Genomic DNA, 23098 nt, shown 5'->3' with positions numbered 1-23098 from the left:
TGCAGTTAGTATCTAATAGCGTCAGAAATACCCTGCGCCCACTTATTCTGAATATCGAGTACGACGCTTATGGCGTATACGCCGGCATAATGTTAAGAAGATCTTATTTATACGTAATGACCATTTGAATTAAATAACTAACGCGGAAAATTAAAAGTTGAACGTTTGCGCAAATGATAATTAATTTGTTTCACCAATGACTCACCACTCTATGACTAAGAAATAAAGTATCGCTCGCTATAAAATTCTACCGTGATATCGTCATCCGTACTCCTATGTGACATACCTGAAGAGTCGTGATAGTGGCCGTTCATTTTAGCAGGCGAATCGGTTGCCAATTGAGACGCTGTTACGCTTCGCGTTTGTAACGTACCCGTCTTCGATGGCGAGGAAGCGTTTGGCTACAAATAAAAATAATAACAAAAATAATAAATCTTTAACTGTCAGAAACTTCAAGAAACTCGTACTTCTCAGAACTTTGAGAAACTTCAACTGATCTATAGCTATAACAATTACCTAACCAGAGACGTAATTATTAACGTAATATAATTTCGTCGTACCTCGTCCAAAAGCTGTCTAAGTCTCTGCAGCTGAGCCTCTAGTTGGCGATTATGATCCTCGAGTATCTGCATGCGTGCCTCTAATCTGCCCTTGTGCTGTCTCAACAATTTTGCCTCGGCGATCATGTCGCAGTCAGGCTGTCGGTTGCCATGACCGTCTTCCGGTGTTGAGCCCGGTGTCTGTTTCGAGCGTAGTCGTTCGTATTCCGCTTGAAGGGTCGCGTTCTCTTCCTCCAATTCGCGTATCATCGCTTCCAGTTCCTCTCTTTGCTCGGCATCGATCGCAGCCATCACCTGCACCGGGCTTCTGGGCACGTTCACGTTGTCGCCGCCGTTCAAGCTCTGGCAATAGTGAGCGATCAACTGATGTTCGTCGTCGCTATCCGGCGTCGAGTTGCTTCTCGTGCGCGATAGTTCGACTTCCGCCAGTCGGGACGCGTACATTTCCAATCGGGAGTGCATGTCCTGGCTAAGGGAGCTGTGCTGCGGCGACGGCGCCGGACTTTCCAAAGCATCTCCCTCCAAAACTGTCTGCACTGGCAGATAGCCGACCCTCGGGTGCTTCTTGAAGTATCTTTTCGACTTGAATTTGTTTCGAAGCGCTCTCGTAAAGTCGCGTACGTCCTCACCAGATGTGGTCTGCGAAATAAACGAGCGTTATTGTTTCACATTATGGATATGGAGGAAATATTTTAGAAAGGATGGCGGACGAGTGAGAAACATAGCTTACCGCAGTGCAATATTCCTGCATCGGATGCGTCAACTTGTGGTTCTTCGCCTTCCGGCCTGAGAAGAAGCAATTCTGACACATGTCGAAATTGAAGCATTTCAAGCAACGATACCTGAAATCGGAGGAAATGCGTATGAATTGAAATGGAAATCGTACTTTTTCGATATTATAGATTCACTTGGAAATAAAAGAAAGTGAATTTCTACAAGTTTCTAGATTTTTCTAGTTTTCTACGATGCTCAAATTTGCAGATATGCCATACCTGAATCCAGTGATAGGATATTCCTTGCATATGTTACATTTCGCTTGATGCTTTGCGCTCTCCGCGGCGGAGAGTCTATGAAGCACAGGCAACCAGACCATACTTTGAGGCTCTTGTTGCAGCCAGCTCAAAAAGTGTACCGCTTCTATTTCATTTTTGTCTTTTCCAGCCTTCTCGAAGCAGCTGCGAACGCTCGGCTCGATATTTGATCCACCGAATGCCGCCACTTCTCCCAACTGCCTTGGCACTTGGATGCAGTCGTGCAACAATAAACCGAGCTTTCGTTGATCCACGAGTCTGTTTGGATCCGCGATTAACCGGAATAGATCTGAAATAACCGTGACTTCCGTTATGTGCACGTTCTTCGTGTTGAGACCATGAAATAGCGAAACGACGATATAAATGGAGGGGCACTTACATCGATATTTCTCTTCCAAATGACCTTTGCACAACAGGACCAAACCAACTTTGAAGGAAAGCACGCGAATCTGACCAGTTCGTTGACTGAAATGGAACGACAGTTTGCTAAGCGTTAAAATGTCAACAGAATCGTCGTTTTGTCAGTCGGATAGCAAACGAGCAGCGAAGCATGATTTATTTAATTACGAATAATCGTTGATCGGGCTGCTCACCTATCGTACACGTTGAGGAGCCAGTTGATGGCTAAATCGATGCATAACGGTACGGACACTTGCGTCGGATTATCCGCCGTTATCACTTCGTACAGGGACGTCAAGACTGTCACCATGTCGGGAATGTCGATTAGTTTGTCGTTTTGCGCTCGGAGTCCGTGCGAATCGAACTGCTCTAATGCGGTGGAAAGGCTCAACATGTCCACTGCAAATGAAACATCAATAATAAACGAAATGAAATTACGTACATCATCGTTCGAAAACTTTAAGACGATTACTATATCTTCTTCTTCTATTGGGAAAAGTTAAATATCCATTGGTAGATTCTTTAACAACATATAGTTTATGTGACAACGAAGATATAAAATAATTTCCTAAGTTTCGGTAGAAACGAACTCACGAAATTAAGTTACTTGCTTCTTGGAAATTGAACATTAACCGTACCTAATGACGTGAAACTCGCATTTGCGAAAAGCCAAGTTGCTTTCTCAGAGATTCGTATATGAGAATTAAAGGTACAGTTCTAAAGTCAGAATATTTTTTGACTTTCAAAGTACAGAACAAGGAGAATGAACACCACTGGTTCTCCAAGCAAAATAGAGCCATGCAAAAGATCAAATCCATCAACAACGACGAGGGTATGCGTCATCACTGCCGGGACACGTGATTAATCGAGAAAATTACGACGATTAATGAACGCGCAGGCTAATCACCGGCGAGGACCGATCGCCTGAATACAAACTAAATACGAATACTCGAGAATCTCACGACGGAAAATTAAGGGCTGATACTCACGGCACAATCGTTTTTGCACGGTGCGCAGCTTCATCGCGGTCCTGTACGCTGAAAATCGTACTTCGTTCAGGTCCGCCAGAGAGGACATCAGCTCTATCATTTTCGGATGATCCCAATGGGTGGTCTCCGACTGATGGCTGCAAAGCGTTTCCACGGGATTAAACCGACCCGATTCGGGATTAAGAGATTCATGCAAAATTTTCACGCAACAGCCACACGGATCCCGGCGCGAGAAGTTCCCGGCAAAGTCGAGAGGAGAACTTTGTTTAATCTTTATTAAATCCGGCCACAATTCTTGGCTCGAGCCGCAAGCCAGGTTTTAAGAATTTATCCACGGACCGACGAATTCGCGGATTCATCGGATCTCATGGTCTTCAAGATCATCCGGATATAAGGGCGAGCCAAAATCGGCTTTAACTCTCGACCGAGGCCCGCAAGATGGAATTCAGGTGATTTTCGTTAGTCTCTTGAATCACCTCTTGGTTATGACGATCGTGGAAAAACAATTTTTGCAAAAGTTTGATATCTCTTCTTGGCCTAAGCCACCTTCAAAAGCTGTTCGTATATCGTCACGGGTCTACTTTCGTAACCAGCGAGTCGTTTATCTTTGGAATAAAGTTTGCACGCGTGTTAACAAACATAAAACGAGGCAAAATACATTTTATACGTTACAAGAATACGTTGAAGGAAACGGAACGTCGAGCACAGTTCAACGCAGGATCGCCAACGATTCGAGAAATTGATCTGTTCATCTTATACGTTTAAACGTACGTTTAAATCGTTCTCATCGATAGTTACCACGACTTTCAGACTTGAGAATTTCACGTAAAAGCATAGCTATCGTAATTAAAACTCGATTCGGCTAATATTATATAATAAAAGTGATTTTGTTTCTCGACCAAGATTAAACGTTTCGCTGTAACAATTGCAATCCTCGCTACCAGTTACGCAATCGATATTCCAGGGTCGTCGATCGAAAGTTAAGCCTCCCTTGGTTTGAAATCCGGTCGCCGATCTAAATTAGAATTTCTATGGTTTCGTCCATTTGCAAGCATCGCCTAAACATTCGCGGCTCGCTTTGAAATTCCCAAACGACGAGGACGAGAATAGCACGAACTTCTTGTAGCCGCTTTCGAACCACCATCGTCTTCATCGATTATTCGTTTGTTTGCGTTTAAGATCGCGTTCTGGATCCAGTGGCCGCGGTCCTGGTAAATTTAACGTTGCAAGATTCGAGTCCGGTTGAAAGGAAGATCGATTACTTGATATAGTAAGGCACTTTGGCGGGTGTGAGGGCTCTCTCCCATGGTGGTTCCACGCTGCTCGCGAGGAAAGCCTGGCTACCCGGAGTGCTGCCATCCTTTCCAAATCCGCTTAGCAACTTGTAACGCTCGTCAACCGCCACTTGCAGCACCTTCCACCTGCGAAAATACGCGAAAAACTTAGCGTCTTCGAACGAAAAATAATCAACATTCGAGCAAAGATCGCGCGAATAAACGTTACGATACAGTGCAAGACCACAATCTGAGTGTGAAAGTCTGGCTCAAGGATTTAATCTCTTTTAAAGCTTTTATTCTCTTTTATTTTATAGAAAATATCTAAATGTATATATATATATATATAGGATAGATATAGATATTTGTCGTTAATATTTTTCGAGATATTCGCGAGTAGCTCCGATGTTCCTCTCGGGACTATATGAACCAAAATGAAAATTATGATTCGATAAACGTTAATAAAATGTAGATGCTTGGTGTTCCACATATTTGTATTTTAACGTCTTTTTTGTGTTAATACTTTTCGTGAATAAATGAAGAATTAAAGTTGACACGTTTGAGAATCTCTATTACGACAACGTACGTACATATCTTCTCTCTTTCGCAAAATGCGTCTATTTACGGCGTTGAAAACGCGTGTAAAAGAAAGATTCTCCTTCTCTGTAGCTTCAGATTTCTTCGTGGAGAATTGATGACGCATACGTGTGTGTCATTAGATGTACAATAGAAGACACCCATGACGCATGCGTTGCGTCATCAGGTACAAACGTGTCCAAGTATAAACGTATCCAAAATTGTCCAAGTAGAAAAGTATAAGCATGTTCAATCGAGTTAACTATACTGGAATGTATGCCCGTATGAAGTACTATAGATTATCACATATATTCGTACTGTTCTTTTCCATTTATATAATAAATATAAAAAAAAACAGGGATAATTTATATTGCAATGGAATATTTTTATAAACGAAACGAAATATTGCATCTATCGGTTTGAAGTTTCAACTAAATCGTTCATCCGAAGATCTTGTACCTTTCTTACAACTCCATCCCGAGGAACGTGGATCGCGGCAAGAGGAAAGGATTTCGTAGCTTTCTCTCAATTTATGTTCAGTACGAAAGATTACTTTTCTGTTTACTCGGTCTCTGGACGAAAAATATTACGAAACGTTATAAATATTATTTAGGTAATTGGAGCGATAAGCGGTGCACTGGCGTTGCGTAAGAACGGATTGTGTTACACGGAGAGAATGTGGAAATCGTTTGACGTTTAGTTGCAATAGGTGCAACGTTGTTGTTTGAAAGCTTGGGTTAAGTGCATATATTATAGCGTTCGTTTTAAATGGAACAACGCACCTGGTGGATAATACGTAAATTCTGTTCGTTATTGGACCAGTGAAATTATTAGAACAATTTGCTGCGTATTTTGCATCGCAAACAGACTGTGTTGCTATAAATAATCGAACTGTTTGGTGTGAGATTTGGAAATAGTCGAACTGTTATATATATTAGAACTGCTGGGATGCTGCGATAATTCGATAGAAAATTTATATCTCAGCTTTTGTAATTATAAGATTAGAAGCTAATTAGAAACTAACAACAACGATACGCGCAATTTTAATACGGTTACTTGGAAAAGAATTATTCAAATTTCAATTTCGCTACATTCCATAGATTCTCTTAGATCGTCTTCAACGTGTCTTTTCAATAAAATTTCTTAAGAGATTTCATATCGTTTAAAAGGTATAAAAGGACACTCGCTTTCTCATTTCAAATCTCGCGCTACAAGTTTTCTTAGAACATTAAAAACCTTCGAACTTGTCGAAAAGAAAGCGAATTAGTACGATGAAAATTTGAAGATCGTAGCGAGGATAAAACCAAACGACCAAGTCCACTGTAACGAAACTTCTTCGTAGGCAAGACGATAAATTTTCTCTAAGTCTCATGCGTGTCGTATTAGCATGATAAATTCGAGAAAATGAAAATCGTTGGAGAAATGAGAATTCATCGGTAGGTAAGTACCTGGTGTTGAGATCTTCGAGTTTCGCCAGCAAAGCATGAGAAACGATGACGCTGCTCGAGGCGAAGACGCTCGCTTGATCGTTCGCGTACTCGATGCTCCTCTGGATGGGCAAGAGTCGTTCGCCGAATTTCTCCAATTGCTTCAGTAATTCCGTCGCCTCGTTCGCATCGTTCGGATTCTGCCAGCCGCTCTGGATCGCTTCGGCTCCGGCCATCCGCGACGAAAGATCCTCCAGCGTCTTTTGGAACACGCATATTTTCTGCAACGAAGAACGTCCAGATCTTTTAAACTTTATATATTATTCTATACATCGGACATAGACTGCGGCAGATTTTTACGCGATTTCATATTTTTACTAAGAGAATTAAAACGATGGAGCTTACGTAATGATCTGTTTCGCCTACTAAACGCGACGAGTAGTCCGCTTTCGATATTTTATTTATTTCTGCTTGATCTGTTTTATTTATTCTGCGATAATTTATTTTCTAGATTCTATGCACTCGCTGGATTTTTTCACCTTGAAGTTTATTATAAATAAATAAAAATCCGCAGACTGTACGTTGCTATCGATACACGGCTGGCCTGGGCAGAGGGAAATAATAATGCTTGACACGAAGCAGGTGAAACACGAGGGAAGCGAGAGGGATGAGAGCATTTTGGTAGGTTTAAAGTTGAAACTTTAACGCAACTTCTTTTGTCGCGAAAGTTTCGCTGGTTTAAATGTTTCCTCGTCGCGCCACCATTTTGCCGGAACATTAAACTTGTAAGTATATAATATGCGCGATAACTTTTTCCTGGATTTTTCTATCCTCGTCGGTGTAAAATTGGAAGGAAAATTTGTTCCTAAGGTGAGTGGAGGTTCGCGTGTGATTCGGTGTAGCACGGGAAAGTTGGTTGATTTAACGCATCGATAAAAGCGAAGAGAAAGACAATGGGAATGGTCGTGTATATTCGCGTATGAAAAGTGCGATTGGAGTCGTTGCATTTCTGGAAAAACAGATTTTGAGATGTCGGGGCATGTTAGAATGTTTACGCCTTTCTTCCTACTCTTTTCTCTCTTTTTTTTTTATAATTACCACAGACAATAATTAATTTTTTTATAATTACCACAGACTATCGATTTCTTCACCGATGAGAACTTTGAAGTATCAACCTCGCACGAATCTACAGTTTCAACAGTCTCAAACTCCATAAAAGTAATATGCATCTAAATTATAGAAGATTTCTCTAGAAATAAGCGACCATAATTTCTACCCTCTTGAAAATTATTTACCACGCGAAAGGAGATATCTATGAATTTACCAAGGAAACGTTTATCCCATAAGATTGGACGCAAGAAGGAGAAACTTGAGCGACGACTGTAACCAGTTTTCGTGGTCGCCGCCGAAAATAGTGTTTCACGAATAAACGGACATCGCTGGTCCCGGGAACGATGCCGGTTTTCGGTCGAAAAGAAAGCTGCAAACGTAATTGTCGAGAGCTGAGAAGTTTATGGTCATGAAAATCACGTTTATGGTTTACCGAGTTTCGCGCAGTCCTACTCACGGGTCAACCGTGAGTAATCGTTGCTATTAAAACTCGTTATAAATCGTGGTCGAGCCGCTCGTATTTCGTAGCCGGTCAGAAGACCTCGACTTTGTCGCTAATGGCGAGGCGACGAAAGCGTTTTGTTCGACGATAAACGCGCGATACCCACGCGTCAGGATTGACAACGAATAAAATTTCGTCCTGGTATATGTAGATATTTACATAATTTTAGACGCAGATTTGATATGCGAGAATACGTCGTACAAGCCAATGAGCCGAAACGTAGAGAATATGTGGAAACGCAGAGAAAAGTGGTGATATGAAGAGTATTATTTTTAAAAATTTGCTTTACGATTGTTTGTGTCTTTTTTTGTAATCGATAATAATAATTATGAAAGTATCATTCGTTTTTATTTTATAGATTATTTTATAGATTATTTGTTAGAATTTACTTAAAAATCTATGATTGTTCCTCTCTAGAGATTATTTCGGAAAATATTTGTTTTAAATTCATAAACGATTCAGGCTACGATTAATCTACGCGTTGTATGTGTATGCTTAATCCTCTTTACCTCTGTTGTACGCATAACGTGAGATAATAGAATCTCATTTTTGCCACCGACCTCTCGGTCATAAATTGTAATAAAAAAAGAAAGACGGAGGAAACACAAAGTTCAGAAAATGACATAATTACATTCTTCAAATATCTCTTTGACGACTAGGGGTAAAGTAATTAGAAAATCGTCAGAGTTTTGATTACAGTAATTTGGGTAAATTGAATTCGCGGAAGGGTTGTTTAAACGAGTCTCAAACGTCCAGCAACAAGTTAATAAACAGTTAATTGAAGGCAGCCGCAGAAAGTATTTTTCCTCCTTTTGCTTACCATTTTTTAACATTTGCATTTATCGCATATCAAATTATATTTCGTTTACTCCTGCCCCGCCCCTCTATCCTGTACGCTCTTATTTTATCTAAAACCTAAGGTTAGTAGATTACTCGTTTCACGAAACAAGTTTTAATAAAACGACTTTTTTGATAAAACGAGATTTTGCAAATAAATCTTACAGATCTATTATTGTAAAAGAGAAGTCTGTGGCTTGTAATTTACAAATTCCCTGGTATTATTTGTCGTTAGTAAATTATTGTTCGACAGGGCTCGAGAACGTTAGCTAATATCTGCTTCGAACGAAGGGATTTCCACCCTGTTCGTTACGGATGTAACAAGATTCGCAATAACCCTCCGTTTAACCCAAAAAATCACGGGGACGAAAGATCATGCAATACGATTCTCCGGTCGCCGCGTCCCAATAAAAGAGTCACGGCGACGGTGGTGAAGGTAACGCGCCCTTTTTCCGCCCCGATAAATTACATTCGACGTTGCGGAACGACGACCGCGTCCCGCGAACCGATAGGACAAAAGGACCGCAACAATAACCCTTAAACAACACCTAACATCCCTTTCAGAGTGTTCTGACGACGCGAAAGCAGTCGTCACGCTTTCCATTCATTCGATTACTTCCCATTCAACCGACGCATCCTTCCATCGGCTGTCTCTCCCTTGCTCCGCTTTGGATCTTCGCGACGAAGAACCGCCATTGCGTTCGAAAACACCCGTCGTAATTTCCAACGAGGAGAAAACGGGCTCCCTTCTTACCGATGTATTTCCACCCTTTCTTTTGCAGTCGTTACGCCTTTGAGCGGCTTTTTCGCGTTCTATTAAGCGCGAAAAAAACAAGGTAACAGGTTTATAAGGGTTGGGAATTTTTTGTTTCAACGACAAAGAGTTTAAGTGAGATAAATGTTAGGATTTTGTAGTTTCTCTATTTTCGAAGTGTTTCGGGACGCGAGTGAACCGGAATTGACACAGGTTATTTAACTTTGGGATATTTCATCTTATTTTTTATTCTACTTTGAATCTCTGGAGTGTGTTAATCAGATGAATTCAACTGTGCTTAGTTTTTGAATGATATCTCCTATTCTATTTGCATCTAGAGTATCTGACAGCGTAGGTAGACGAAATTGGAACTAAACTTCAATTAGATCTCCGCTCTAATCTTCTAGAGTATTTAATTACTTACTTTCGTGATAAACTCCATCGTTCTTCCTCGCTTAAACCGCGGAATAAAAATAGAAATTAAGTTACTCAGCCCGAACACCTGTGAGTCGTCTGTAATCCAACGATACCTATTAAGAATTAACAAACATACTCGTTCGCTAAACCCATGAAGTATGTATCGAAGTAGCTATCTGGACCGATATATTTGAACCGCCCTATTATTCCAAAATTTACTCCACGGAAAGCGATACGCACGAGGCTGTGCCAAAAAATGCGGCGTTTTAGGTTTAAGAAGATGCTCCACTCAGCGCGAGGATGTCGACAAATTTGGAAATAATGCATCGAGCGAGAACACGAGATCGAAGGGGAGACGAACGTACAGAGGACAGAGCGAACAGAGGTTGGAGAACAGAGAAAAAAGCGAAATAATAGGCAGAGCGAACAGTGAAAGAGGCATAGAGACGTGGAAAAGAGAAGCGAGGGCAGAAAGTGTAGTGGAAGGAATAGTGGGAAAAGAGAAAAGGAAGAGAAACGGGGGGAGAAGGAGAAGGGTTGCGGAAAGAGCAACGAAAGTAGGAGAACCGAGAGAGACGAACAGTGGGAAAGGGTTGGGAAAAGTCCGCATTTGCATTCTAAATAAACGTCGACGACGGACGCTAAATCGCTCTAATTAGTCGTCCCGCTATGAAAGTACTTCAAGCGTCGCTTATTCGGCATCCAGAGCGCGTTCTTAAAGCGGAAAAGCGAAGAAAAAGCTGCGGATGGAAAGTCGATTCGCCCGAGGTCGGTTCATGGCGCCGACCACGTGGAAAGTGACGCTGTCAGGGATTCGATAAAGAGAATCGTCGAACGAAATACCGTGAGGGACTTGGTTATTCGGGTTGTTTCTCAGGCGATGAATACCGAAGATCAACCGACAATAGTTAAAACTGAGTCGCACAGAAGCCACGACCAGCTTCATAAATTATGATCCACGGAAGAACGAGGATTACAAATATTATTTTTTTTTAATTTTCTCTTTGTCTATGCATTTTAATTTATATATACAAAATATATTCAATACGCGCAGTAGCATCTGTTACCTTTCTCTGTAAGGGATGATAGAAAGAAAAAGAGATACTTTTATCGTTCGCTATATTTCGCATCGAAATCTTTTCTTCGAGAATCTAAGTTGCTACTCACGAAAGGATTAACCCATTTGAAAATACGAAGAAAAATAATCGTCGAGGGTAACAGAGCAATTTTTTTCACGCGTGCCTCAAACAAGCCTCGCGAAAGAGTCGTTTCCTTCGTGCACCTCGTGTTTACGCGATCGCCAAACATACCGCTAATTAGGTTTATTAAGTTTATTTGCACCTGTAGCTGGAACGGTGTCGGCGAGAAATTGTTTCAAAGCTGCCACGTAACGGCACCTAAAGAAGCGGAACAAACGACCGTAGTATCTACTCCGCCTACAAAAAAATCCGCTACAATTTCCTACAAATATACACTCGGACCTATTCACCAAAAAAAAAAAAAAGAAGAAAATTGGCAGGTGGAAGCTGATATTATTCGCGATTCTTTAGAGTCGTCGACGAAGATTTAATTCTGGTAATAAATTCCTTCCGGGAAGAACGTACGAGCTCGGCGAAAGTGTCGCGTCCAAGATGAATGTATCGCTGAAAATAACATTACACAGCCATCAATATGTCCCGGTTTCCCGAAGCTCCGACACAGAAATCGTTCCAGCGAACAAGCTGCACGAAAGCAGACTAGAAGAGCCGTACGAAGAGGGAAAAGGATTGGGGGGTGGACAGAGGTGGAGGACGAAACAATTTTTCCTCCGCTTGGCCGTCTGCAATGTCATTTATTATGTAGCCGACCGGGCAATTAAAGTTAACTCGGCCGTGCTTTCGCTCTTCCTTTTCTCTCTTTCTCGGTGGCCGCTTTCCCTGTCTTGTTTTACGCCTTCACAGTAGCGAGCTCGTTCCCGTGTCGCGTTCTGGCCAATTTCTTTCGCGGAATTCACCCAGCTAATTGTCTGGCGCCATTCGATACTGCGTTCGTTACGGCCAGCGCAGTTCGATAATAATTAGCGTGACGCAATTTTCTTAGCGGATTTTGTTAACGAGAACGCGTGTAAACGAATCGCGAGATAACAGTTGAAAGGGAATCTGCGAACATGCGGTGATTAGGTTCGATTAAATTCGATGGAATTTTTTGCGAATAGGCAAATAGAGATTTTTTGCAGGTATTTTAATTTAACTTTATTACAGGGTCTGCAAATTTTTACGTAGCGACGAATCGTCGTTTCAATCGACAAGAGATTCGATGCTTCAAGAGAACAGAGTGGCTTTTTTAACATATTCTACGTTAATTGTTCGAAACGTTTTTACAGTGCGATCATTTCATATGAATCTTCAATCGGCTTGTTCCATTATTAGAGCGTTAAGAACGATATCTTGCGATGTAGAGAACGTAACAAGATTAAAATCCATTTCTTGGGTGATATTGCTTCACTGATTTTGAGAAAAGTGTTGACACAGCAGATTTTCAGTTTTAATCAAAAAACAGAGAAAGGAGAAAATATCTATAATAAGATCTTCGTTGAAATCGCCGATCACGTTGTCGCAACGTATCAGCGTCGAAGTAAATATAGTTATCAAAGTAACGTCTGGCTATCGGTGAGAACAGAGCGAAAAAGAAGAAATCGCAAGATGGGATTATGGAAAGAAAGAGAGAAGGAAAAGTGAAAGATTAAGTAGAATACGACCGAGACGGTTACCAAATTGCTTCGTAAATATTCAGTTTTCCTGTAGACGTTTCTGTTATTTATCGAGTCAACGTGGAACAGGACAAAGAGAAGACCTGGCTGAGGTGACTAAGCGGCAATATTGTGGCGCCTTGTCGTTGGCTTCACGCCATGTGCATCTATTATAAATCTGGCCTCGTAGTCCAAGTACCCTAGACCTTCACCTTAACGTCTCCGCTGTGATTCTGAAACGCGTTCCATCGATTGCCGGATAAAACAACCCTCTCGATCTATGGCCCTTCCATCTTTTATTTTTCACGTGTTGTCAATCGCGCGAGCCGACTCTGAACTTTTTCCTCAAATTTCGGTCAAAATTATCGAAATCGTCGAAAGCGAAATCGCATGAACATTTTCTGCTATCTGATTACGATTCCTATTATTAAGTAAGATGCATAGAAAATTCCGTTTGTAACGTTTCTACGAACAAGTTCTTTACGAACGAATTGCCTATTGTTCCTCTCATTTCTTCTTCACGCTTGTATGTTTGCAGATATCTTTTTTATCTGGAACATTTTATTCGTATTTGTTATTCGTAAAAAACGTGAAACATACAAGAAGTAGGAAAATTATATCGAACGATAAAAAATTATCTGTATTTTAACGATATCGATCGAAGTCCAGTGAAATTTAATTTAATAGAGTTGAACGAGGAAAAATTTCTACTAACCTCGATACATCAAACAATCAGGAGAAAACCCATGTCACTCGAATTTTCTAGCTATATTACTCGCGGTACTTTATTAAAATCAACTGAGAATCAACGAATGAAATATTTCAGCCATAACACAATGTACAATTGCGCGACGCAAGATATGTAAACTCATTACACCTGCTTTAGCGTAAATAAATTTGGCCAATATAATTAATCGTGGAATCAAGCACATAATAAACGAATAATTTGTTCGCGTAATTGACGCTGCCTGATCCGAATTATTTGCGTGCGTTATCAGGATGATCCCATTGGGTCGTTCTTTAAAAAAGAACGAACTGAGCGAGGTCGGTCGACAAGATTCCATTCATCACTCTGGCGGTTAATAAACACATCGATGTCGATTGGTTCGCGGAAGTTGAATGAACAAAGTCCGCGAGTGTACTCGACACGATCTTGACTGGTTGGAACGTACAGCACGCGTGCGAGGAATCTTAAAATCGACGTGGCCAGAAGAGAGATCGCCTCTCTGCTGTTTGTCTAGAGGATCTCAAGCAAAGAAAGTCAGCGGCCGTGAAAACGTCGCGGCGTGTCGATAAAAATAGCTCGTCCCGTGAAAATACTTTTTCGATTTATCAGAAGCTCTTCGTGGCGAGAGCCGCTGATAGTCGTGTGAGTCGTTTTCGTCTTACTAATTTTAAGTAACACGTAGCGTTAGAAAACGTGTAATACCAGGAAATTAGGACGTATTACAGAGAATCACAATAACATAACGATTATTTAACAATGAAACCGAAAAAACCTGAGACCTTGAAAAATTAAAAAATGCTGGATAGAAAATTTCAGCTTCAAGAAGAACAAATATAATGCAATATTAATGTACGTACGTATATCCTGCCACAGTGTGGTTAACAATCCTACACAAACTTGATCCAACGAGAAACGTCGAATAAAAAAGGAAGCGAATCTGGTATCGAAAGTTTGCCAAGATCGATACATCCATAAACGAACGATTGGCAAAGTTGAAAAAAAGAAAAGAGAGAAGAAGAGGCACTACCAATAGCTCACACAGAAATATCGTTAAAATGTTAAAACAAAGAAAGAGGGTAACATTATGAGTTTAAAACATATTGCGAAACATACCCAGCGAAGCAAGCAGCATTAAAATACGGGGGAAAGCGGTCGGCCGAGTGTCGTATTTTTCATGGGAAAATATCGTTGCGCATATGCCGGGAGTTTATCGCGGAAACGTCGCCATCGGAAAAAGGATATTCATTAGCTCCATTTGCCCGAGATCATCGAGCAAGATAGGCCACGTTTTATATCCTACATCCCGACACCGCTAGGATCGACAAAAATATGTATTTCGCAGCTTGCAAATGCATCTCCGCTGAATACGACAAGGGAACAGGCGCTTTTTACCAGTCCAGCCACCATCGGTGTATTCCTGTCCGTTCTGCCGCGAAATTCCATTGTGCCGGTAGATGCTCTTAAAATGGCGGGATCCGTTTAGAATATGCTTGCCTCCCCTGAACTGGGGATGCGGAAGACGCGATCGAACCTCGCCACTCGATACCCCAACCCCTCGATATATTTCTTCGTGAACTAGAAACGTATCTCCGTTTCTCGATCATATGGGAATATGTGTCTGGAAATTCGGTAAATGCAGGTGTACCCCGTTCGTCTTCATTCGCATCGTCTGTGATTTTTTTTTTTTTTTTACTTACACCGTATACTCCGTTGATCAAATGTTCGGGATATCCTCCGCTTTTTGGACGAAAGAAAATTTTTAATATACATATTTTTCCGATAAATAAGAATATTTCAATTGTAATCTTCGTTTTTAAATGTAACCGTGCGACTGTAATTAATCCTATGACACTGTAACCGATATTAATCGTAATTTCAGTATTTACTAGAAAAGATTAATATTGTGGATAAAATGTATATTTATTTCACGCTTTAAGCTAGTCTGACGGGTCTTTTCTTTTGCCAAACATCGAATACGATTTAAGGAAGAGGGGAAATAGAATTTTATGAAAATGTTTACTAAAATTTCGTACGATAGGATAAAACGTGAATTTATTCGACTTAAGAGAATCGATATTTTTTCTTGGTTTATCGGGACGTTTCGTTTTATGATATATCGAAGGGAGGAGGCGAAGCAGTGTTTCGATGCACAGCAGTTTGCGTGCGTTACATAACATTGATCAATAGTTTGTTTATTCGGAATGTAATTGAGCTTTGGTCGGTATCATATTTACCGTGAAACCCGTTTAATAATTTGATAGGTATAGGATGCGTTTATTAGTGATAATTCGGCCGAAACGTATGTAAGCATCGTGCTAGCGATAGAAGTCCGATCGAATACGAAGATTGAATTCCTATTCAATTTATATATGGACGTATCTCGGGAAGTACGTCAAGTTAAAAGCATTGAACGCGTAGGATGGTTAAAGGAGATGGTTATTAGAATTTCGTAGAGAAAAATCGATACAGTCGGAAGCGTTATGCACGTTCCAAGGGCAATTTCATTCTATTCTAACGTATATTACTTGCATATTACTTCGAGAGAGTTGATATTAAACGAGGAAGCAATCTTTTCCTATTTATGACACTTTTCATGATTGAGCCATTCAGAAGCCACATTAACTCTATAAATTAAAAACTGCAAAGACATGACGATATTTCAAAAGCTATTTTTTTTAATTTATCTTAATATTTACTACTACCACCTACGTTATTTTCTTGCAATAAATGTTTGTCTGTTGCGACCATAAATTTCTATAAATATACATTTGTTCCTTAAGGATTCAGCATTAATCGTATACCTACCTATATATATATAATGAAACTGACAAGTTGTGACAAAAGTGAATCGATCGGTTTTATTTCTCGATTACGAAGTGATTTACGATCGTAGAGCTTCACGAGAAACAAATGGATACTATTGTCAATACGATTGTTTTAACGAGGATTAGATACATTAATAATCGTTAAGAAACTTTGTGTTCCACTTATTCTTCGCGATATATCTGTATTCGAAACATATATAAAACTATTAAAAGTTATCACTTTATATCCATACCATTCATCTTTTTCCTCTTTTGAATATCGAAGTCGTTTATTTTTATAAACTTTATTCCTATTCCCGTTAGTGCAATAAAACGAAATACCTATACCCCGTTCATCTTGCCCCGTTCATTTTTATTTATCGCCCGATGGGTAATCGAAAATCGTGATATTTCGTTGAGCCCGAAACGAAAACACCCGGCCACGAAATCGATGGAAGGTATTGGGTGGGATGTATCTTTAATTGGATTTACTGTTCGACGCGCTACAACCGCGGAATAAGATTCTCCAGGGAAAGTAAATCGATTAGCGAATACGAAATTAGCTCTGCAAATAACAGAGACGAAGCTTTCCGAATCGTCTTTACCATTTCGGTTCCGCGCGAAGCTTCAAGGAGTCGGCTTCGAGTCGTGAAAAATTCAATATATTCTGGCCGACATTTGAATTTTATGTTACACTATACATTTATCATTTATACAGAATATTTAGTTTCGAAACTTTACGCTATCCACGCTGCTTGTCTCCGGTCGTTTTCTGGTTAAACGTTAGATACGCGAGGAAGATAGAAGAGACAAAAATTCGACCACTAATTATCTGTGAGACGACAGGCGGAACAGATTTTTGAAATATGCTATGGTTTTCGTACGACGATGAAAACATCAGAGCATTTATATCGTTAACGATTGTCTTCACATTAAATGTACGAAAGCAATCATATAAAGAATTCAGCAATTTACGATACAATAAAACTCAAGATTACTCGTATGAAACTCGAATTAATCGCAAGAACAAAATACGTACTCTGGAGATTTTATAACACGTTTATTGGTTATGCCAGTGCTACTGTTTTATTTTGCGCAAGCCAATCGAATTACGCAAAATGCATATGTAATTACTATTTAGTGGAATAACATTGTTAACTACGTTTTTCTTATACCTTCCGATACACTGCATAAAGCATGGAGCTCGAATTGAGGAAGGTAAAATATTATCGAGAATAGTGGACGATTAAAGAATTAATTGTCAAGAGGCGACCAATGGGAAGAGTAAAAAGGACACTCAAAGACACGACACCCCGATGATGTACAGAATTCCTCGGTGTAATCATAAGTCTGAAGGATACTTGCCGCAATATCAGCGTTATGAGGATCGTTTTCTCCTTTAACGTCCAACGTCGACGCCAGTCCGACGACGCCAAGCTGACGATCTTAATATCGTCCCTCGGATGCAATAAATGCGTATTAACATTTATTACCCCCGACCGATACATTTTTGCTTCGTCGAAAATTCTCTACGTACTTTTACTACGAACCGTAATTCTCTGTCGTTACGTCTTATTACCGAAACGATGTTACCGAGTAATTCAATGGTGCGCGAGCTATGTACGTCTACGCGTTTCACTTTGCGATCGTTAAGAAAGTAAAGAGCTATTTTTTAGATTACTTTATGCGAATCATTATACCAGGGCTTTCGCTGTCATTACCTCGAAGCCTGGGTATTCTGATACGTTGGCGAAAATTAACACCGATACGTATACCACGTTAATTGAATTTTAAAACAGTTTCCAACGTTCGTTCTTGTTGTACAAAATTCTGTTCCGGTATAAAAATCTCGTCTTCGCAGGTTTTTGTAATATCACGCGGTAAAGCACGTACATCCTCTGGCTATCAAATCAAGATTAATTAAAATTTGTACGGTTTTAGAATACTAGAGAGGCGTGGAAAAACTTTAATAGCAAAGTTTATTAATTCTTAAGATGATCGAGATATTATACCCATGCATGTCAATAGTTTATATCTTCTAGCCACGAAGAATACAAGCATGTTCTTCGACGAATTGCGATATGGTATACTAATAAATTAATTCCTACGTATATATGATCTAAATTTACTAATAATTTGTGCAGCCAAATAAAATCTCTTATTTACGAAAATTCTACCTTTTGTAAGAAGAATAAATATGGGAAACTCTTGCACGTGGTTCGAATTCAACGACTACGGGTTGCATTTCGGCGCAACAATAAGAATAAAGCTACCCCAATCCCCCGTTTTTCTAACTTTCCACAGGTTAGCCAAGCCGAAATGTCATCTTTCACCCTTCGAAAACCTGATACTCGTGCGTGAGTACGTCAGAAACAAAAATGAGCTTCTCACCGAAGAGAACATCGGGCAGAACATTTTCCCGAGGGGTGACTCCGTGGATTGTCCGCGAGGCAACGTTTCCTCGTGCTGTACCAGCTCTGTATCATGTTCTCTTATCTCGATCCGGTCATCTATCCCTTATCACGAATCAGTCATCTGGACTTAGTCGCGGCGACTGCCACAAGCGGCAGAGAGAACGCTACACGGGAATCGGATTAACAGTCGGCGAGATGGTAAGAGCAATTTCCGTGATTGTATCTCTACAACACGGCAGAGGGCACGAGGATACTGATACGCCCCCGCGTAGTGGCTTGTTTCCAAACGATGCCATGTGCCGTGGTGTTAATTACACTCGGTTGTCTGCTAAACTGACTCGTCCGCGTCCGATTAAGTGCGCCGAACTTAACGTTTCGCGGCTCTCGGTTAATTAATTTATCGTCTGCGCGTCCATCGTCGACTTGCGATTGATTATAGATCGCAGTAATCGTCGGGGAAACAGCCATAAATCGTAGCTACGAATACCAGGAATATTTGGGAACAAACGATGCATAAATTATCGGAGAAATTTTCTTGCCAATGTTTGATCAACGAACAAATTTTTCTGAGTTATCGAAAAAACGAAGCTGTCGACCTACGATCGTTTGTCAGTTTGAGCGACTTTTGTCACGAAACGTATCGCACAGCGAATATCTTCTGTAGCGAGTGATTTATTATTGAAATGGCAAATCGTCGAACAAGTTGTATAAAAGAAATCTTTTTATTTATACTTTTTAGTTGAAAATCGTACTAGTTGCATCATATATGAAGGTACGATCATTGTTTCTAACTTCTAACATATTCTAACGTAAATATAATACACATCTGCCTGAACACTGTACAACCCTCAAGGTCACTCAAGATCGGAGCTTTCACAACCCTTTCTCATTGTTCGGCCATCTGCCTTTAAATCTCTGTTACAGCATACACAGCCAGCCTAATCTGAATCTAACATCTATTCCAACAAACACCCTCTCTGATTTCTATCTCTCCGTAACGCGAAATACAATACGTGTAATTTTCTCATCGAAGACGGGAATTCTCAACAAATACACGTTCGAAACGACGCAAATCCATCCATCAAATGCTCTCGAAACTCAACAAGCAAGTAAACCACCCTTACAAGTTCCATCCTTGTCCCTTTCCTGCAATCTAAAGCCTCGTACACATGCGACAGCAGTATGGGCAAAGTGCAATCGGATGTTTAGTAGGTGGGTAACGTTTCAGCCGAAATCACCTGATTGTAAGCTCCGTCACGCGTAATAATACCCGCAGGGTAGCGCGTTTCGATCTTAGACGCAGTCTACGATCGCGAATTCAGCCTACGGGAATCGGATTAGCCGAGTCGGAGAAACGGTAAGTGCAATTTCCGTGATAGTATCTACGAGGGGTAGCCATCGATACGACTGGTTGCTTGGTCCTGCAACGACGACTGGCCTCCGTGTTAATTACGAGCAATTGTCCACGAGATCGCTGGTCTACGCAAATTGGTGAAGCTTATAACAAGCCAACGGCAGTATAGCAGCAATGATTGTCATGTGTTTGATTATGCGATGCTCAGATTGCGAAACGTATCTTCTTGTTGCTTACCTTTCCAGGTCCGATCGTGCACGATTTATAGGAAATTTCAAATACAAATACAAATTCATACTCTTAGATGTTTAATTCACAAAACAATTTACAAGATGAAGAAAATATACAGGGTGGTTGGTAAATGGTGGTACAAGCGGAAAGGGGGTGATTCTACGCGAAAAAGGAAGTCGAAAGTATAGAATAAAAATTTGTCGTTCGAGGCTTTGTTTTCGAGAAAATCGACTTCGAATTTTCGCTCGGTACGCGTGCACTTTATCACGTCTCGTTATAACGGATCTCACTGTAGATCGTTGTCTCGATGGAAAAATTAAAAAAAAAAAATTTATATTCTATATTTTCGACTTCTTTTTTCGCGTAGAATCACCCCCTTTCCGCTTGTACCGCCAGTTACCAATTACCCTGTATATAGAATGAGGAAAAGAATATACGTATATATATGTAGCACACGCGGAGACTACTGTTTATCAGTGAGACATAGCCATAGACCAAGACATAGAATACGTGCAAGTGTTTGTGAAATATAAATGCGAGTGAGAAGATTCGAAGGGTATCGTTTTGTAGAAAGCAAGGCAAACAATGTGACAAATTCAGTGAAAAAGAATTACAGATTTTCTCTCTAATAAATAATTCTACCTCGAACCCTGCGAGCTATCTATGAATTTCCAAGTAGTCAACCTATATACGACACACGTGTACACCGTTCCATGTACGCAAAGGAACCATCGCACACGTGCTCTTTCTCTATACATGTGCACAGGAGAGTCGCTTTCTTACTTCCGCGGCGTACCTTTTGAAGAAAACGGAAACTGGGAACGTGAACGTGAAAAGGGTCAAGATGGATGTGAAACAGGCCGAAAGACGAAAGAGGACGAATACTCGACCGTGTACAAGAAATATAGTCGGCACGATGGAAAACTGGCAGGAATATAAAGAAATCTTACGAGTTGGCTCAAGAGGTTACAGACGCTACGCTGGTGAACGTCTTTTATGGTGGAGCGTGGGCAGGACTTAATTACTTTGACGTTGTGCGTGTGAGAGTGTGTGTTCTCAGCGAGTAAATGTATGCGATCATTACCAAACGTAATTAAAATCTCGTGTCGTTCAGCAAATTAATTTCACGGCTAACGGATTTCCTATCGGTCGCGGCCTCCGCTCGGCCAGAAAGTTCCGCAGATTGCGCGACATCGATTAATCGTTCATTTATTTTTGCAGAATTGTGAAATAACGCGGAAGAAATAAATCGGAAACGAACTCCACCATCTCTGCTGAGTATTAGATGAAAGAACGAGAGAAAATATATGTGAGTAATTGAACGAGTGAATGAGAGATAAAGAGAGACGCAAGGTAGACTTCGATCGACGATCACACGAGATATTAAAGCTTCCTTTCTAAGGTATTCCAAAATATCCGTAGAATTTGCTCTTTGGGCTATTTTCTTCGATAAGCTAGTAATCGAAGAACCTTGGTTTTCGTTCTTCAATCTATTGCTCTTCTTCTTTCGCGTTTGTTCGACGTTGAAAATTAGCAATGACGATGATGAAGCGTTTAATGCAGACGTGGTATAGGGTGGAATTATCACGCCGTTTATGGCGCGACCAATTCAGTGTAGAATAGGATCGCAACGTCAGTGCACTTACGACATTGTAAATAAAGCATAGGACATGATATCTTAGAATTGCACAGGTCAACGTGTACAATTGGATGACAGATTTAAGGAAATTCGTAAAGCTTCCGTGCCCGTACAGACTACGATAAGTTGCATTCGTCGGCAAATTCTAAATCGCATTTCCATTTTTCCAGCTTATATGCTGAAAAACAAATGACAACGGTAATCGTCCAAATAAAATCTAATTGCGACATACTGTACGCGCATGTAACAACGATTAAAAACAGGGTCGCAAAATTTCTTGTGCAAATTAGCCACGTACGGGTCGTAGCGCAAACAACGAAAAGAGGAGAGAGAGAGAGAGAGAGAAAGAGAGAGAAAGTTAAAGAGGAGGAGAAACGAGGAGAAGAAATTATTTTACACGGAACATAGTCGCGTTGCATGACAATTGGTGGCGTTATGCGGCGCGTTTAATTAAAGATTCGGCCCAAATGAGTTTCGCACGCCCCTCGTAATTTCACTGTCGGTCGTTTATTTGATTCGCAGGGGGCGTCGACTCGCTCTCTTTCTCTTTCGTTTCTACGATCACCAGAAATACGAAACCAGGACCGAAACTGTGGTAAATTTAAAATCGCTTTTTCCATTTTTCTATCGCGACGAACCCGATTATCGTCGGTTATCGTTGGACGAATTCCCGAGGAAACAACAGAAACCGGCCGACAACCGCGATAAAAAGTCGCGAAAATGGAAAAACCGTAATTGCTGTTATATTAATTTGCACGGTACATGCCGCTACTCGAAACTTTTTTTTTTCTTTCTTTCTTTTTCGTCAAACATAGAGGGAACGAGACGAGCGGCGCGCCGCGCACAGCTCGCAACCCTGCTATTTACTTCATCGAGGAATTCAGACCGAGTAAAAATGTGTGTTTCTCACGCGTGCATGTCGTACCAACGTCGAGACTTTATAAAAGTCCAACTTCACCGGTGTACTCGCGAAAAAGGGCAGCGGGTCTGGGTTAGGTAACGTGTAACTTTGACAAAGCGACGTGCATATCTAACTGGCCCCGATTCATCAAACTTTCCCCCGGATTCCGCTTAACTTGCCGCAGCTTCGTGATTTTCCTTCGCACTGGAAAAAAAAGTTCCGTCAACCTTTATCGCCCGTTCGGTTCAAAAAATTCGTTTCGGATAAAAATCTGTCCCTGCTAAAAAATCCTTCGTCATCTGTCTATCCTATAGGTAGAATTGCGAGATAGGAATTCAAACGAGTCAATTATAATAACAGGCGATACGATACTTATAATATGTGAAAGCAAAATCGCTCGAATTTTCCATGGAATGTGTGCTTC

General features: G+C 40.7%; 1 protein-coding gene across 9 annotated transcripts in view; it reads right to left on the bottom strand.

The window, feature by feature from the left end:
• LOC126869185 (dystrophin, isoforms A/C/F/G/H) overlaps window positions 1-23098 on the bottom strand; it is a 439586-nt gene that overhangs the window by 2296 nt on the left and 414192 nt on the right. For all 9 annotated transcript variants that reach the window (XM_050625398.1, XM_050625397.1, XM_050625396.1 and 6 more), the window contains 9 exons: window positions 6278-6537; window positions 4242-4400; window positions 2980-3116; window positions 2185-2389; window positions 1971-2056; window positions 1553-1880; window positions 1291-1402; window positions 561-1199; window positions 287-401 (listed from right to left, as the gene is read on the bottom strand). In XM_050625398.1, the coding sequence (XP_050481355.1) occupies window positions 287-401; window positions 561-1199; window positions 1291-1402; window positions 1553-1880; window positions 1971-2056; window positions 2185-2389; window positions 2980-3116; window positions 4242-4400; window positions 6278-6537 (2041 nt within the window). The remainder of the gene's footprint in view (window positions 1-286; window positions 402-560; window positions 1200-1290; window positions 1403-1552; window positions 1881-1970; window positions 2057-2184; window positions 2390-2979; window positions 3117-4241; window positions 4401-6277; window positions 6538-23098) is intronic.

Source organism: Bombus huntii, chromosome 9 (assembly GCF_024542735.1).
Source record: "Bombus huntii isolate Logan2020A chromosome 9, iyBomHunt1.1, whole genome shotgun sequence".
NCBI classification, from domain to species: domain Eukaryota; kingdom Metazoa; phylum Arthropoda; class Insecta; order Hymenoptera; family Apidae; genus Bombus; species Bombus huntii.
This window is presented reverse-complemented; position numbering and strand designations above follow the sequence as displayed.